Source organism: Oryctolagus cuniculus, chromosome X (assembly GCF_964237555.1).
Source record: "Oryctolagus cuniculus chromosome X, mOryCun1.1, whole genome shotgun sequence".
NCBI lineage: Eukaryota > Metazoa > Chordata > Mammalia > Lagomorpha > Leporidae > Oryctolagus > Oryctolagus cuniculus.
In genome coordinates this window covers 84,542,404-84,559,454 of record NC_091453.1, presented here as the reverse complement: position 1 = coordinate 84,559,454, position 17,051 = coordinate 84,542,404, and the positions used below count along the sequence as shown (strand labels likewise).

At 46.4% G+C, this 17,051-nt stretch overlaps 1 protein-coding gene across 1 annotated transcript; it reads right to left on the bottom strand.

Moving 5' to 3' along the window:
* Positions 1 to 1,197: 1,197 nt before the first annotated feature.
* IRS4 (insulin receptor substrate 4) lies at positions 1,198 to 16,665 on the bottom strand. Its single transcript, XM_070066689.1, has 3 exons — positions 12,803 to 16,665; positions 5,880 to 5,976; positions 1,198 to 1,363 (listed from the first exon to the last, which is right to left on the bottom strand). Exons 1-3 carry the CDS (start codon positions 16,623 to 16,625, stop codon positions 1,198 to 1,200), a joined length of 4,086 nt encoding a protein of 1,361 aa, XP_069922790.1. The 5' UTR covers positions 16,626 to 16,665.
* Positions 16,666 to 17,051: the final 386 nt, after the last annotated feature.

Below are 17,051 nucleotides of genomic sequence, written 5' to 3'. Positions count from 1 at the left end.
CAAATATGTGCATGCACACACACACTAGCACTCACACACTTACACACTCACACACTCATACCCATCTGTGATATGATGAGGTTTGCCAGTGATGGTACAACGAGCCAAGATGTGTGTACCACCACGTAACAAAGCTCTAAGCAAGCTTCAAGACCTTTGCACCTATCCTCTGTGGCCACCACCCGTTGGTGTCATGTTCTCAAAGGTCCAGGTTCCTAAAATCTTAACTCAGTTTCCATCAGAGGCAAGCAACAGTAGGAGGAGGGAGCTTGCTCTGATTGTGTGTTTTTTTTTTTTTTTTTGATTGGTACATCTCATATCAGCTCATTGTTCAGGAGGAAACAAGGCCTTATAAGAGGTTCCTTTTGGCTTGCATTTTAGTCTGAATTTTGCTTGATAATTGCACACTAATTGCTTGAATGTGGGAAACTGATCTATTTATAGGAGTCCTGGGCACAGGAGGGAGAGTGTGTACCATGAAGAAGGCTAGGAAGAGGGGAGGGGAGGAGGGTGACCAAAAAGAGGCCCAGATAGGTAGAGAGGAGCTGAGTGAGGAGGAGAGTTTTGAAGAAGCTTGCTTCTTTCATGAGGAAAACGTTGGTTTTAAAAGAACATGAAAAGAGTAGGTTTGGAAATGCTCAATGGACTGACAGGCAGAATACCGCAGGGTTGTAAATGAGCAAATGGATCATCTGTCCCTCAGTTGTGCCATGCAAATGTTGGAAATGCCCGATCAAGATATCGGTTTAATTGACATTTAATTAATATGGACAGAAAGTTGCAGTTTTGTTATGAGCCAAAACTGAGATATCTGCCCTTTAGTTCTGCCTGTCTGTCAGTTCAGACATTAAATTCCTTGATCAAGAAATGTTTTTGTGTATGTACTACTCAGACAAAAGGATTCTAGATCATACCTACCCTCTCGTTAATACACCTTTTTCTTTATCTGCTGTTATTCAGAGGCTTTTAAAATTCAAAATTAAAATGTACACCGTCAGTATTGGAATTGGTCACATTTACACATATTGTAAATAACACTTTTAAAGAAAGAAAAGGTTAAGAGGTGCTCACTTTTATAGTTTTTGTTTCCTTTCAAAGAGTCAAACTGGGGAGGAAAACAAAGCACAGTGTGAATACTCTCAATTCCAAATCACTGGCTCCATAAGGCAACAGTATGACCAATCTGCAGGAACAGGATTATCCACCTGCCACAGTCCACGTGTTGGCGTGCAGAAACGTAGGTTGTTCTCTATTCAGAAGCTTCTGGAGTTGCTTTCTTTTAGGTAGATCTAGCGTAGACGAAGATGAATCTCTGTAACACCACTTTTCTTCTAGAATGTATTTTTGTGGCGATGTAATCACTCTACAAAAAAAGATAAAACAAAGGTTATTTCAGAATTGAGATGAAGAGTTTTCACCCCCGACCTCACTCTAAAACAAAATCTAACTCGAAGTTTTGGAGAGATACTGAGGAGACTGCCTTGGCATGGGTGCGCTTAATCAGCTCTGCTAGCTGCCTGTGACGAATACCAGCACAAGCCAGTCAAAGACCCAAGAGCAGTTCCTTTGTCTACGTCCTTTTGCCACCCGGACATTTCTAGCGGCTGACGGCTTTGCAGTTATGTGCACTGCTCCACTTCCAGTGAGCCTGGCATTAGGCTACCATTGTTTTTCCTTCTCCAACATGCTTGATTATGCCTTCACCAGATCACGTGGCACACATCAGCAGATTTAAGTATGGCCCTGGTAATAGCTTTTAGGCTTGATCAATGAATGTCTTCTAAAAGAACAAAAATCATAACTGCAAAGGAGGTTTGACTGGAGTTCCCATCAGCCTAATAAAAACAGAGTTCCAGTATTAGTCTCTAGGCTTTCTACTTATTGAGACAGTGCATAAGAGAGGGTGGTGGTGGTTGAGGTGGGAATCAGGCATAGATGAAGGTGCTGGACTGGGGATAAATGGTCAGCAAATTGATTATGGGAGGCCGGTGTCACATAAGATTGGGTCATATCCATGTCCCCAGTATTCTATTTCATTTGAGACAACCTCAACAAATCCATGCAAGGAACCTTTTGGAGTTGCCTTCAGTAAACCAGAAATATAAGCTTTAACTATTCATTGTTTCATCAGAAGTTTTCGAAATGTACCCAACTTGCAACTGGAAGGTGCATCTAAGGTCTCCAGTCCCCTTTCACCTTTATGTGGCTGTTGGGCATGATTCACTTAGAGGTCTGTTCCTCCACAGTAAGGAGCTTAAAAAAATAAATGGCCTAGAGTAGTAAAGCTATTCAGTTTTCCTGTCAGCCGTGGACTTAGGAAGTTTTCGATCCTGGGTATCTAGTTTATACAGGAAGAAAGCCACCTGGGATAAGAACAGGTTAACCGTGGAAGTCCATATTAGCAACTATGTTATTTCCTGCAAAATTAGGTGCACTCAGCAGCAGACATCAGCTACGTGTTTTTACCTGAAATTCAAGGTTAGAAAGGTACATCACCTAATATAATTGACTATTTGGTTTTACAATGAAAATATCATCATGTGTTCAAGTAAGCATACTGCATGTACTTTAACGGGAATTTCTTATTATTTGATATGATACATTGCATTTCAAACACATTTTTTTCCAGAAACATATCAGCTAAGCTCTATATAGCTACCCCATCAACAGTAAGCCTGAAATTAGGACACAGTCTTCTTTCTTTCTTCATTTTTTGTCAATGACAGGGGCTCTACTAAAAATGACACGTATTTCACTTGCTTTCCTATGACACCTACACCAGCATTGAATGAATGCTTTATAACTTACTAAAATCTGTCAAATAACTGTAACTTCAAGTTAACTTTACAAAATAGATCTGTCAATTCTTGGTAAACTGCTAGTAGAAAGGAATAAGACTATCTGAAACAGGATAATCCCAAAATAATTTGATTTGCTTTCAAAATGCATTATGGGAACTTGAGCTACAGATTTGCCTTTATAATCCTGTTTCACTTAGGCCAATATTAAAATTAGCTTACATTCCCTGAGCACATTCCAAAGAACAGCATAAGGAAGTAACTCAGAAGCTTTCTGGGTGGCAATGGAAAGAAATCCGAGGTCAAAACTGAGTCATGAACAGTCCCCACAAGGGCTATTAAAGGGCTGACAATTCAACCGTAGATGTGTCTCCTGTTCATTTTTATAGTAGTTTACCGACAGCAAGGCAAATGGCAATGATTTTAATAACAAGGTCTGGTTTTAATGTATCAGTCACATTAATAATGACATGTCACAAATAATTACCTTGTTGTATATTCTTGTTTTCCAATTAATCAAAGACTCTTTTAATGACAAGTTAATATCACCCCTTTTAATGGGTGGTATATATACCATTCAAACAATTATTCACTGCAAGAGAGAAAACTTCAATGGATTATGACGCTTCAAAACACTTCTCTCTTCCTCCAAAATCTGGCAGGTAGCATTTTCTTCTCAAAAGCTAATGAAGTGAACACTCTGTTTCCATGTGTGTCTGGTGCAAACCTGCACATCAATCTTTAGTATACTACTAAAGCACACATGACTTCAATATCCCTGGAAATCTGCAGGGGAAGCAAAGCAGGGAGTTCCTCCTGGGCAGTGCAGACCTCTTTCCTAGGAATCATGAACATGTCTCTATTACAGTCTAAAACAGCAATGGTCCCCCTGCCCAGAGCAAGGGGAAAGTATACCAAAATCTCCAGTTGTTCGCTCATTCTCTTTACATTCTCCCCTGTCTTCTTGTCTCAACTATCTTTTCAATTCCAATTTTCATAGAACTCAAAAATGTCTTTCAAGGTCTTTTAAAAATCCTCACTCTGTTCATTAGTATGCTATCCCAGGGATCAACTGCTGATCACATAAATCGGGGCAACCAAGTAAAGTGTTGAAGGAAACTAAGCAAAAGGAAATACAGAGAAATGGAAGAGTATACTCCAAAATGGGTACATAGTAACACAGTTATATTATTTATCATTGTCTCTGGAGTACACGAGCTAGCTTCCAAAAGTTCACACAAAATGTAATGAAAATAAGTTTATTTTTGTGCAAAAACAATTTTGGATACTATGCATAGTTTTTTTTATAATTGCATTTCCATGCACTTAAAAAAAAAAGATTATTGGGGCCGGTGCTGTGGCATAGCAGGTAAAGTCGCCGCCTATAGTGCCAGCATCCCATATGGGCACCAGTTCAAGTCCCAGATGCTCCACTTCCAATCCAGCTCTCTGCTATGGCCTGGGAAAGCAGTGGAACATGGCCCAAGTCCTTGGGCCCCTGCACCCACGTGGGAGACTCGGAAGAAGCTCCTGGCTCCGATCGGCGCAGCTCTGGCCGTTGTGGCCAATTGGGGAGTGAACCAGCAGATGGAAGACCTCTTTTCTCTCTCTCTCTCTCTCTCTCTCTGCCTCTCTGTGTAACTCTTTCAAATAAATAAGTAATCTTAAAAAAGATTATTTATTTAAAAGGCAGAGATACAGAGAGAAAAAGAGAGACAGAGGGAGATCCTCCATCCACTGGTTTACTCCCCAAATGGCCACAATAGGCCAGGAGCTTTTCTGGGTCTCCTACATGGGTGCATGGGCTCAAGCACTTGGGCCATCCTCCACTGCCCTCCCAGGCACATTAGCAGGGAGCCAAATCAGAAGTGGAAGTGCTGGGATGCCAGCACTGCAGATGGAGGCTTAACATTCTATACCTCAGCACCGGCCCCTCCATGCACTTTTTGAAACCCCCTAATGTATAATTTTTATTTTCAATTAAGAACAGGTCACACCTTCCCTGTAACCTGGACTTGATAAAAATGAAGTGCTATCCCTTAAGGGTGAAACCGTGCAATAATTGTTGCTAGTCTTTACAACACCAATCCTGCCAGACTATTATCTCCCACGTAGATCAGATGATAAAATGCAACTTCTCCCCATGGTGGCAACAGCTTGGTGACAGAAAAGCCAAAAGAATCTGTAAGGGAAATGGCCGGCGCCGCGGCTCACTAGGCTAATCCTCCGCCTAGCGGCGCCGGCACACCGGGTTCTAGTCCCGGTCGGGGCGCCGGATTCTGTCCCGGTTGCCCCTCTTCCAGGCCAGCCCTCTGCTGTGGCCAGGGAGTGCAGTGGAGGATGGCCCAGGTGCTTGGGCCCTGCACCCCATGGGAGACCAGGAAAAGCACTTGGCTCCTGGCTCCTGCCATCGGATCAGCGCGGTGCGCCGGTCGCAGCGCGCTGGCCGCGGCAGCCATTGGAGGGTGAACCAACGGCAAAGGAAGACCTTTCTCTCTGTCTCTCTCTCTCACTGTCCACTCTGCCTGTCAAAAAAAAAAAAAAAAAAAAAAAAAAAAAAGAATCTGTAAGGGAAATGGATGACACTTGTAAAACCTCCTTCTCAGAGTTCAGCTCAATTGGTTCACACCTGTTAGCTGGTCCTGGACCACTTCAACATGGTTGTTTCAGTCTTGATAAGAACACAAACTGGGGCTGGCGCTGCAGCTCACTAGGCTAATCCTCTGCCTGCAGCGCTGGCACACCGGGTTCTAGTCCCGGTCGGGGCGCCGGATTCTGTCCCGGTTGCCCCTCTTCCAGGCCAGCTCTCTGCTGTGGCCAGGGAAGGCAGTGGAGGATGGCCCAAGTGCTTGGGCCCTGCACCCCATGGGAGACCAGGAGAAGCACCTGACTCCTGCCATCTGATCAGTGCAATGCGCCGGCCGCAGTGCACCGGCCACGGCGGCCATTGGAGGGTGAACCAATGGCAAAAGGAAGACCTTTCTCTCTGTCTCTCTCTCTCTCTCTCTCTCTCTCTCACTGTCCACTCTGTCAAAGAAAGAAAGAAAGAAAGAAAGAAAGAAAGAAAGAAAGATCACAAACTGGGAATCAGCTACAGGATTTTCATCCCAGGGCAGCTTGTCCACCACCTCCCAACACACACTTGAGCCACTTTGGTCTGCTGCAAAGTTACCACCAACTTAAAGAATGCAAGTTACGAGAATCCTAATACCGGCAGTTTCCAGTTTAAAAGACACATGTTCTAAGGCTCATTGTTTGGTCGATACTCAGAGTAAACTACCTCATAGAAATCAAGTCAAGGAAATGGTAGGTAGGTTCATGGTTTCACCTACACACATCTATATTTAACCTACGCAGTTCCTGAACTAACAGAGGGACTGCTTTGAGTACACGCAGCCATCATTTCTGCGTAAAGATGCATTTGAAGTTTCCATCTATGACTCCAGGAAAATATGTCTTCCAGCCATGGCAACAAAAACAGTGTTCCCTAATCTGAAGTAGCTGGAACAGTTTCGGGCACAGTGACCCCAGAGAGGAAATGGTAAGAGCTGCCACCACAATAAGGACTCCTTCATGTGGGGTAGGGGGCTTTGACAAGGACAGGCTGGTATCCCTTCAAGGCTGGAGGTACAACATCTGTAGTTCAGACTTTTTTGTTTTAAGATTTACTTATTTTAAAGGCAGAGTTACAGAGAAAGAGAAAAAGAGAGAGAGAGAGAGAGAGAGAGAGAGAGAGAGAGATCTTTCATCCACTGGTTTACGCCCCAAATGGTTGCAATGGCTAGGGCTGGACCACACTGAAGCCAGGAGCCAGAAGCCTCTTCCAGGACTCCCTCTTGGATGCAGGAGTCCAAACACTTGGATCATCTTCCCCTGCTTTCCCAGGAGCATTAGCAGGAATCTAAATCAGAAGGGGAGCAGCCAGGATTTGAACTGGCTCCCATATGGGATGTGGCCTTACCCACTACACCACAACACTAGCCCCAGTTGCTCAGACTTTTAAAGGCACCATGGGTGCCCATGTGAGTATTTTTCAAGAGGAATTTAGAGATAGAGACTCCATTGATATTCTCTCTAAGTTACAAGTCTACAAGTCAAGAACTAGTAATCTTAGGACAAATGACATAAATTGTGAAAAATTAGCCAAAGTGACTACAATTGATGGGGAATCGGATATTCTTAAATTCAGAAAGTCTGGCTAGCATCAAACATATTGTGGTCAATGCAACCATAAAAATAGCTTTAGCAACCAGCACAGCAGCCTCTGTGCCAATAAGTGAGAGCCCAGCAAGCTGCCACAGCTTTGGAAAGAGTACAACAAGTACCTCTACATGGAAGGCTATTCCTGCAGGCTAAGCATGAGCGGGCTGGGAACTAGCAGTGAGCAGCAGCTGGGGAAAGGAGTTGTCTTGGGCCCTGTGGGACTCCCAGAGTGGTCCTCACTTTTTCAGGCAGAGACAAATCAGGAAAGGGCATGTTTTCCTGAAATTATGGGAACAAGTGTGGAAAAGGTTACATGAAGGCAAGACTCACAGAATACAACCATCAAAAACTGAATAAGAAGGGTATGTCAGGAAGCTGGGGGGAAAACAGCAGTAACCACGGGGCCGGTGCTGTGGCGTAGCAGATAAAGCCTCTGCCTCTGATGCTGGCATCTCATCTCAAGTGCCAGATACTCCTCTTCTGATCCAGCTCCCTGCTAATGCTCCTGGGATAGTAGCAGCAGATGGCCCAAGTCCTTCGGCCCCTGCACCCACATGGGAGACCGGGAAGAAGCTCCTGGCTCCTGGCTTCTGCCTGGCCCAGCCTCAGCTGTTGCAGCCATTTGGAAAGTGAACCAGCGGATGAAAGATCTCTCTGTCTCTTTCTCTCTCTCTCTGTAACTCTGCCCTTCAAATAAATAAAATAATTCTTTTTTTAAAAAAAAAGCAAATAGCAGTAACTTTTTCACTTTGCTAAGTAAATATTTAAGTGCACATTTTCCATTCTAACATGAATTAATTCCTCAGTTCAAAGGTATCCTCCGAAGGAACGCAAATCTAAAATAGTAATATGTCTACATTAAAGAAATCCTTTAAAATTCCCATTTCTCAAGTGTGACCTCTACTTAAAAAAGAAAAGAAATGGTGGAAATGTAAAACTATATAACCAATGTTCACTGCAGAACTGTCAGGGAATGTATTTCAGGTCAAATGGCAAGTGAAATACCTTGGCAATGTTATCAATAGCTTTGAAATTTGCAGTCCAATAGATGTGCTCAACACTGAGTGCCTGGTGGGGTCCATTTCACTATTATAATAGGTAGCTTTCAAAGTCTCCCATTTCTCACTCAGGACCAAGCAATGTGTTCCAGTAAGTGATCCTCACCATCTAAGAGCCTGGCAGCACCTCTTAGACAAAACATACTGCAGGCTTTAATTAAGCATTTTACAAAAGCTATTTTCCAATACTGCCAATAAAATGTCTGGGCTATTTTTACATAGTCTTAAAGCCTTAAAAAGGTGCTAAACAAAATGAATTTAATTTTAAACAAGGACTTTTATGTACCAACGCTTCTAAAATCTGCTTGCCTGAATGCCAAAAGCAAGTTTGCTTTTTAAACAAATGAAAAGCCTCTATGCCTACAAGTGCTTTTTTTCGTCTACCTGCCGTATTTTATACTGTGTTGCTCACTGCAATGGTTTATATTAGGATATCAGATTTTGTACAGGAGGAAAAAATTAAATGAAAAGACTTTTGCTATAACTGGCATATAACCCTGGCTTTTTAGGAAATCCAAGGAAATGTAACTTCAGTTAAGGAAACGATCATTATTGGAAGCTTACTGCATGCACTCTCAATTCACTTTTTTTCTTCCAAAGTTTCAGTGGAATCTAAATAGATGCACAGACTATTTGCATTTGGGAGGTAAATATTAGCTAACCCCTCCCCAGATCAGATTATGACATTCAATTCCAGCACAGGTCAAATTATTTTATTTGAAGAACCATGGTTCTTAGCAATGAAAATTATTAAATTCAAAGTAATGAAAATCAGCCAAGCCCTGCCAGATGGTCCCCAGTTATAACACTTTCAATAAGCCACTTACAATGAATTTGCCACTAATAAATTCAGGCAAGCTGGTAATTTGTCCCAGCCCTTGACTATATCATAATCTTTCATCAATAGGAAAATACAGGTTAAACACCTGATTAAAGGGAGGTGTGATGTGCTGAGCTCGAAACCAGATGTATGGGATTAGATTTTCAGCTCTGACACTTACCTTTTTGACCACAGGAAAAATCTTAACACCAGCTTCATTTCCAAAACTTACCATCCATCAGTAACGTAATGAATGTGAATGTGCTTTGCAAACTATAAGGCAATCTGCAACTGAAAAGCATTCCCTCAAATCAACAAGTTAACAACTTAACAGCCCTTTTTAAAAATCATACACACAATTCCTTACTTCTGCCTACACTGCTCAGTTGCACCTGTTGCAGTGTGAAATTTGTTTGGGTCCCTTTGAAAAGCCTGAGTTTGTTCCCAAAACAGTTCCCTGCCAAAGACTTGAAGTATTTTGGTTAATGTTTGGCGATTAGGGAGAGGAAAAGAAAGCAAGGGTTCTTGCTTGAATTTTTATGAATGTGTGGTAGTCTGCTGTGCTCAATTAATGCCTTAGTACTTGTTTAAAGTTGATGCTTTGCTAGTGGCCAAAATTTTTACTCTTAAAATAGAATGAATGCAAATGAATAATGATTGCCAACAACTTTAGCTAACTTTAATTGAATGAGGTCTTCTTTAGTTGTTATAGGTCAAATACCTCATTATTCCAAACGACTGTCCAATTTTGTGGGGGATGAATGCTGCCTAAGTGACCCATCAGTGGTAACTGGAAAATTTCTGCTATATGGAGATTTTATTCTAGTAACTTATAATAAATAATTTCGAGGCAATAAACATAATTTGCTCTCAGCACATATAATTGATAGCAGCAGGATGTGGCAGTAGCACACTCCATGTCAAATGCAGGTTAGGACTGCAATTAAACCACATGGGAAACTACATTCTCCCCCTGAATGTTAGTGCCCATTAATCCAAGTGCTTAACATGCAGGGATTCCTTTCCAATAATTACTTAAAATTATTTCATTTATAAAAAAAGTCACAGCCAGGTTACATTTCTTGGTGTTTCTAATCGATTTGAACAAATGCCATTATGTATTGACTTATATTGCAGCATGACTATAGGTAAATGAGATTACATAGTCATTTTGTGTTACTTGAAAAAAAAAAGGTCCCACTGATTTATAATCTCACTTCATTAAATAATAAACAAATTCCACCCAGAAAAATCTCAATGCTGAACAACCATGTAAAGTCCTTTAAATGAAAAGTAAAGATTTACTAAAACATGTGACTTGAGTAGAGAATTTAATTCAGTTTCCAAATCGTAATAGTAACTATAACCACAACACTGATAACAGCTTGATAATGATTCATATGTGGCACTTGTTATGTGCCACACGCTGTTCTAAGTACTTTCCAGAAGTTAAAATTACTTTTAGAGATAAGTGAGTCCTAAAGACTGTGCCTTTGTTCCTCTGTCAAAGTTGTTCTTTTTCTGTTACATAGCAAAATGAAGATAGATCTGAAATGGGTTAAAATTAGCCTATATGTTTATAGTCCAAAAAAGCACCCCCCAGATTCATCCAGCCTGTTCTTTACATTTCCCAAACAACATTCTACCTTATTAATTTACATTAATATGCCCAGCAAAGTCATTTCCTGTAATGAGTTGTTTTGCCACCACCCCTTCCTCTGACGTCCCTTCTACATAATCTCTGAAAATTACATGCAGAGATCACCATAGGGACTAATCATTTTGCCAAGAAAAGAAATAATCAAGTTTAACTGTTGAATTTTCATTTTGGTATTAATCCAATAACACAATGAAAATATCTTAGATTTAATGTTCCAAAGTGTTTCCACATTCATTCTCTTATTTCAACCTTAGCTCCTGCCTCTCAGTAAGATATAACCTCTTTGCTTAGTCAATCAACAAAGGTAGGGAGTTCCTCCACAAGCAACACACTTAGAGAAAGTTAAATCCAAAATAGCTGTAACATCACAAATCAGTAATTTATGCTAAAATGATGGCCAATGGTTCTAGATACTCCTTAGGAAGTCAGGGTTTATTTGAGGAACAACAAGATGTCACTGTTTTTAATTTGGGTTTAAACAAAGACTAAAGTATTGAAAAGTACAGACAAACCTCTAGGAAAGTGTATTCTTTCCGAAGCACCGCAGTGGCATAGGCAGCTACTTCGCTATATCACCTACATCAAAATTTTAAACCATATCTTCAACAATTAGGTTCAAACCATAGCTTGAGGCCAATTTTCAGGTGTACTTTACAGAACAAAGTAGATCTGTTCTTGAAAAGCTGATTAGGAATTAAATTCTTGGAAATAGAATTATATATTTTAAATGCATACTTATGGTAATAGTGCTGTGTGTGTGTGTGTGTGTGTTGGGGAGGGGCTCACAATTTACAAAGAGATCTGAATTGAATCATTTGGCAAGCCAAAGCATCCTTTTGTTGTTTTAATGATCACTCTTTAATGTGTCCGTGCTGCAAATGTGAGTTTTTGTATGGCCAGTTTTCTACAGCAGGGGGAGAAAGGGAAAGGGAGGGGGCTACACCTGCACTAAATAGGGAGCTTGTTAGGTGACTGTTGTGATCAGTCCCCGACTTGTTCTGCCTGATCAGGCACAGTGGGCACAGATCCAATCACAAAAGCATTCCACAGAGCAAGCAAAGCAAAAATCTTCACTAAACTGACTACTGGAATGAAAACTGCTGGGGTCCATCTCTTCCCTTCACTGGGAAAGAAGCATATTCTACTAAAGAGAAAAGGCAGTCCTATGGAGACACCATCTTCTGCAATCATTTCTTGAGAATGTCTCAAGACACACTGATGACAACATCGTGCAATGTGGATTTCTGCTAAGTCTTGGTTCCAAATCCCAGAGTTCCCACTCTTCCTTCTTCCTTTGGAAAATCAGCCCTTTAGACAGTTCCCACTGCTCCACAGTAGACTGCCCCTAGGCTCAGGTCTTCCTCCAGCTTTCTTATCTTGCTTTCCTTGCTTTCTAAGAAGACACACCAATTCAATATTTCCAATGCTTTTTAAACCTTTGAAATAATATTCATATCCATGATCAAGTGGTCACCACATACTCTTTAAGGAGGGCGGGGGTGGAATAAAAGAAGAAAATAAGGCACAGCAAACATGACTTGCTCATCACTACCAGTGACAGAGCAAAGGAACACTCCAGATTTCTGGCAAGTGATCGCGTGTGAAAATAAAACAATAATCAACACAAAAGCCCATTCCAGAACCGAAAGCTGTCTTCTTTTAGTCACCTGCTGTTTTGGATTGCGTATATTTTGTTCCCCTCCCTACCACCCAGACATTCATTCTAACCACTGAGATTTCATTGACGAGGTAAATCACAGCAAACTACCATAACAATGACTCCTGTTAACAAAGTGACTTTCAGAGCAGAAAGTCACCCCCCCCCACAACGTTAACAGCTGTCATTGAATAATATTGCATGCTCTTATTAAATTCCTGCGCTTAACTTTGGGCAGTTGTAGGGAAGCAGGTTTCTACTGTCAATTTGCAAATAATTTATGATGCCCTGCTTTGCATTATTACTGTATGCTGGGGGAAGGATGTGTGAAAGCTTATTCATGATACATGCCCTTGAGATTTAACCGTTCCTAAAACAGTAGCACCCACGTTTCAACAGTAATTGGTTCTGCAGATAAAAGCGTCAGTTGATGCCAAGATCAAAGGGGGTATTGTGCGAATAATTAAAACTGAAGTTCTCCTCCATGTCAAATCGCACCAATTCAGGAAATATTAGCCCCCGCTTATCCCTAACGTTGTACCACATGGACTCATTCATTAAGTAATGACTATTAACTTAAGGGAAATTGATTCTAAAATTACCAACCTCTTTTGGGAGAGTTAAACTTCTTGTAGTCAGGTTTGACAAGGCCCATTCTCAGGTAAAAGTTGTCACTGTCAGAATCTTCTCTCTCCGGGGGTCTCCGGACCCAGCGACGGCGAAGTGGCCGTGGGGGAGTGGCGGCCCGGCCCGCCCCATTCTCGCCTCTGACAAGGTCTGCGGGTGGGTTTGGGGCTCCAGGGCTCGAGCCACCGGCAATGTCTTGCACCCCGCTTAGCGCCTCGGCATCCGCAGCAGCGGCGGCGGCAGCGGCGGCGGCGGCAGCAGCGGCAGCGGCAGCAGCAACAACAGGTTGGAACCAGCGGGCGGAGGCGGAGTCAAACCCAGCTGCGGCCTCGAAGCTCGCGGCGGCTGCGCCGATGCCCGGGGCAGCGGCGAGCGCCGAGGCTGCAGCTAACGCCCGGCCCACGGCTAAGGTTGGCGCTGCTGCCCAAGCAGCAGCCGGGGCTGAGGAGGCAGAAAGGTCTCTGTCGAGGCTGTCAGTTGGAAAAGCTGACACTGCGGTTCTGGCGGCTGCAAAGAAAGTTTGCGAACGGCTTGGTGGGTGTCTTCTTCCGTGCTCTTCTTCCTGCAGCAGCCTAGCTACAGGTGGGGGGTCAGAGCATCGGCTAGGGGAGCGTGAAATGTCCATACAGCACTCCGAAAATGGGTCGACCACATAGATTCGACCTGTTTCAGCATCATAGCGAATGGCACTGTCAGCAAAAGGCACGGCTGGTGTCATCGCTGGATTGAAAATCACTTTGATGCAGTCCCCCTCGTCCCCATTAGCGTTGCTACCCGTGGCCCTGAGAGGAAGAAGAGGAAGTGGCCACCTAGCACCGTCCAGAGAGAAGGGGTTGGCACCTGGCATAGCCCTTAAGAAGAGATCTGAGAGGGTGTTTGCTGGGTTTGGAAATGGCACTCCGAACTCAACATTCAGGTAACTAGAAAAGAGTGAGTGTCTGGGATTAGCAATCGCACCCCACGAACCTGGCAGTCCTTCAGTGGAAGGGGCTGGCATATTGCGAACTCTTTCACTGAAGTCAGCGTTGACGTAGTCAGCTTGTCTCTGCTCACTCCTGGGCTTTTGCAGTTTGGGCTTCATTGTATTCCCTTTTATCATAAGAGAGAGTCGGTTAGGTCTCTTAGCCTTATTCTTTGGGGGCCCATCATCTGAAGGCTTTAAGGGTGCCCCCCCATTTCTAGGCTTTGAGTGTGACCCCTCAACTGAAGGTTTTGGACCTGTGTCTTGGGGGCCCCAGTTAGAAGACACTTCTTTGTCCGAGCCCCTTCCCAGGAACTTTCCAGGTAACATTGGCACATACTCACTGTGGTCACTCTGTCCCAAGGATGAACTCCGAAAAGGATTTGGCAGAGAGAAGTAGGAGCTCCAACTTTTCGAGGAAGCGCCACCCTGAGGATTTTTGGGGTTTTTTGGAATTGCACCAGCCCCAGGAGCCATAAACATGTAGTCACTGTCCCCATCATCCTTTGAGTCACCTTCTTTATTGGGATCAGCTGCCTTGGGAGGACTTGGGGCAGGTGGCGGGCTCTCTCGGGGAAACATCATCATGTACCCTCTGGCATCTTCAAAAGGTGGGCGAGAGTGGCGCTTTAGTGAAGCAGAGACGTTCTGAGGAGCCATTGGCATATAATCATTGGAGCTTGCCAGAGAAGCAGCCACCCCGGGCCTCATTGGCATGTACGCGTAATCCTCATCTTCATCAAAAGCTCTTGCTCTGTGGAGACCCCGAGCAGCACCTTCTGGGGTCTCCAGGTCTTTCAGTTCTTTGGCTTCTTTGCGTTCTTTTGTGGCTCCTCTGTCAGCACAAAAATAAAGTCGGAATCTTCCTCCAGACTTCCCCTTGCCAACAGCTGCCCCAGCTGCTGGGGGTGGAGGCGGTGGCGGCGCGGGAGGTGGTGGCATTTGCTTGCTTTGAGTTAATTTGCCAAAGTAGGATCTTTTCTTCAGAGATTTTCCACGGTCACCATCACCGTTGGAACCTTTCCCACGTCCTGAGCCCTTGTCCCCTTCAGAGTTCTTGCCTCTGCCCCAGCCATGGCCATCACCAGGTCCCTGACCACCGCCGGAGCCTTGCCCACCTCCGGGTCCCGGGCCACCGCCGGAGCCATGCCCACCGGTGGTGCCTCGTCCGTCTCTGGAGCACTGGTTTCCTCCTGAGCCCTGGCCACCTCCAGACCCCTGCCGGCGACTTGAGCCCTGGCCGCCTCCGGATCCCTGCTCCCCGCCAGAGCACTGGTTTCCTCCGGAGGTCCGACTACTGGAGCCTTGGCCACTTGAGCCATGCCCACCTCCCGAGCCTCGGCCATTTCCTGAGCCCCTGCTGTTCATGGGCATGTAGTCGTCTCCACTTCCCTCCTGACCCTCTTTGCTCTGGGGATTGCCTTCCTCCGCAGAGTTGCCAGAGCCGGAGCCGGAGCCAGCTGCTTCAGCAGACAGGCAAGCTCTGTCGCTAGCGGCTGCTTCACGGTGCGGGGCACGTACCTGGCTGGCTGGTAATCGGCGAAAAAACCTCGCTGGCATGGAAATCGCTCTCCTGGACCTGCGCGCTCTGGGCAGGTACAGTCTCCCTCGCCTGCAGGGGGGCACGGGCTCGCTGGGTGTCACGAAGCGCCTGGTGACAAGCATCTCGTCTTCCCCGTCACCGATGGCCCGGAGGTGGCAAAACTGTTCAGTGCGGGACCTCCTGAGCCAGCCGCCGGGCTCGAGCGGCAGCAAGCCCAGGTGCCTCCTAGCGGACAGCAGGGTTAACAGGTGGGCACCGATGCTGATGCTGTAGCTGCGGCAGCGGGCTCTGTAGTCGTCTGCACTCAGGGCTCTCATCTTCTCCAAAAACAGCTCGTGCATGTTTTGGGCCACGACACAGTCATCCACCTGCATCCAGAGCTCTCCCGGACCGATGACCGTGGACCTGCCGACTTCCAAGAAGAAATACTGCTCCGAGTGCCCGCAGCGACGGATGCTCAGGAGCTGGACGACCACGCTAGCCACTTCGGTGTTGAGCCTCACGAACACGACCTCCTCGTCGGTAAGGCACAGCCGGAACACGCCGCTCAGCTCTTTTCTGTGCCCCAGCCCCCTGGGCTTGACTACTACCTGCCACACATCTCTGTAGAAGGGTGGCTCCGCCGCCGCCGCTGCCGCCCGCGCGGCCGGCTCTCGGTCCGCCAGTGCGCCGAGCGTGCCGCAGCGGCGGCGCTTGCTATCGAGGATGAGGCGGCTGAGCAGCAAGTACCAGCTTTCCTGTTCCGACTCGTTCTCGGCCACCATGGCGAAGTACTCGTCCTGGGTGAATAGGGCAATGAGGTGTCGGTACCTTGCATCGGCTCGCTGGCTCACCGAGAAGCACTGGTACAGGGTGATCACGCGCCGCGGGGGGATGAGCGCGGGGACCGCGGCGCCCGAGGCGGCCGCTGCCGCCGCAGCCGCCGCGGCGCGGACACTGTGCCGGAACTTCCTGGCGTTTTCGTAGTATTCCAGCCGAGCTGGGGCGTCGGCGGTCTCGAGTTTAAGCACGAAGTAACGCTTGTGCCCATGCTTCTGCTTCCGCAGGTAGCCGCGTTTGCAGACTTCGTCCCCGACGGGGAGGTCCTCCTCCTCGGACTCGGAGTCTGACCGGGAGCCAGTGGCCGTGGAGAGCCACATGGCTCCCGGACAAGACGACCCGGTCCCAATGAGTGCGGTCGGCGGTCCCGAGGTAAGAAGCGGGGTGGTCGCCACCGCTGCTGGAGCTGTCGCCGCTGCCGCTGCTGCAGCCCTCAGTCTCCTTGTCGCTTGGTCGCGAGCGAAGGAGCAACTCGCCATGGTGATGCACGGTGGTTTTAAGGTGCGCGAAGGGGAGGGGGGGGTTCGGGGAAGGGAGGGCTGGGGAAAGAGGCCGTCTACCCTTTTCCGCCCGCCCCAGCCCCCTCCCGCCTTGGCCCGCGCCCCCGCCCACTCCACTCCGAGCGCGCGGCAGCGGGCAAAACAACACGTGACCGCCGCCTCACGCGGCGGCCGCTGCGGATCCTGCTACCGGCGCATTGGAGGGGAGCAGGCGGCCACCAGTAGAGGTGTGCGAGGGAGGGGGGCAGCGAGTCCGGGAGGCGGGGCCAGCCGCGGCTCGGCCGAGCCCTCTCTGTGAATCTCCCGGCTTGTGGGCCAGCAGAGGAGCGACAGGAAGGGTGCAGGGCTGCCTGGCCGCGCCCACCCTAGCTGGGAGTCCAAGAAGGCCAGAGGGAACCGGAGATG

Coding starts and splice junctions, on each gene's coding strand:
- IRS4 (XM_070066689.1), bottom strand. CDS start 16,625: ATGGCGAGTTGCTCCTTCGCTCGCGACCAAGCGACAAGGAGACTGAGG. Junction 5,977..12,802: donor GTTTAACTCTCCCAAAAGAG/GTTGGTAATTTT, acceptor GCATTCTTTAAG/TTGGTGGTAACTTTGCAGCA. Junction 1,364..5,879: donor AATCCTGTAGCTGATTCCCA/GTTTGTGATCTT, acceptor CTTTTTTTGTAG/AGTGATTACATCGCCACAAA.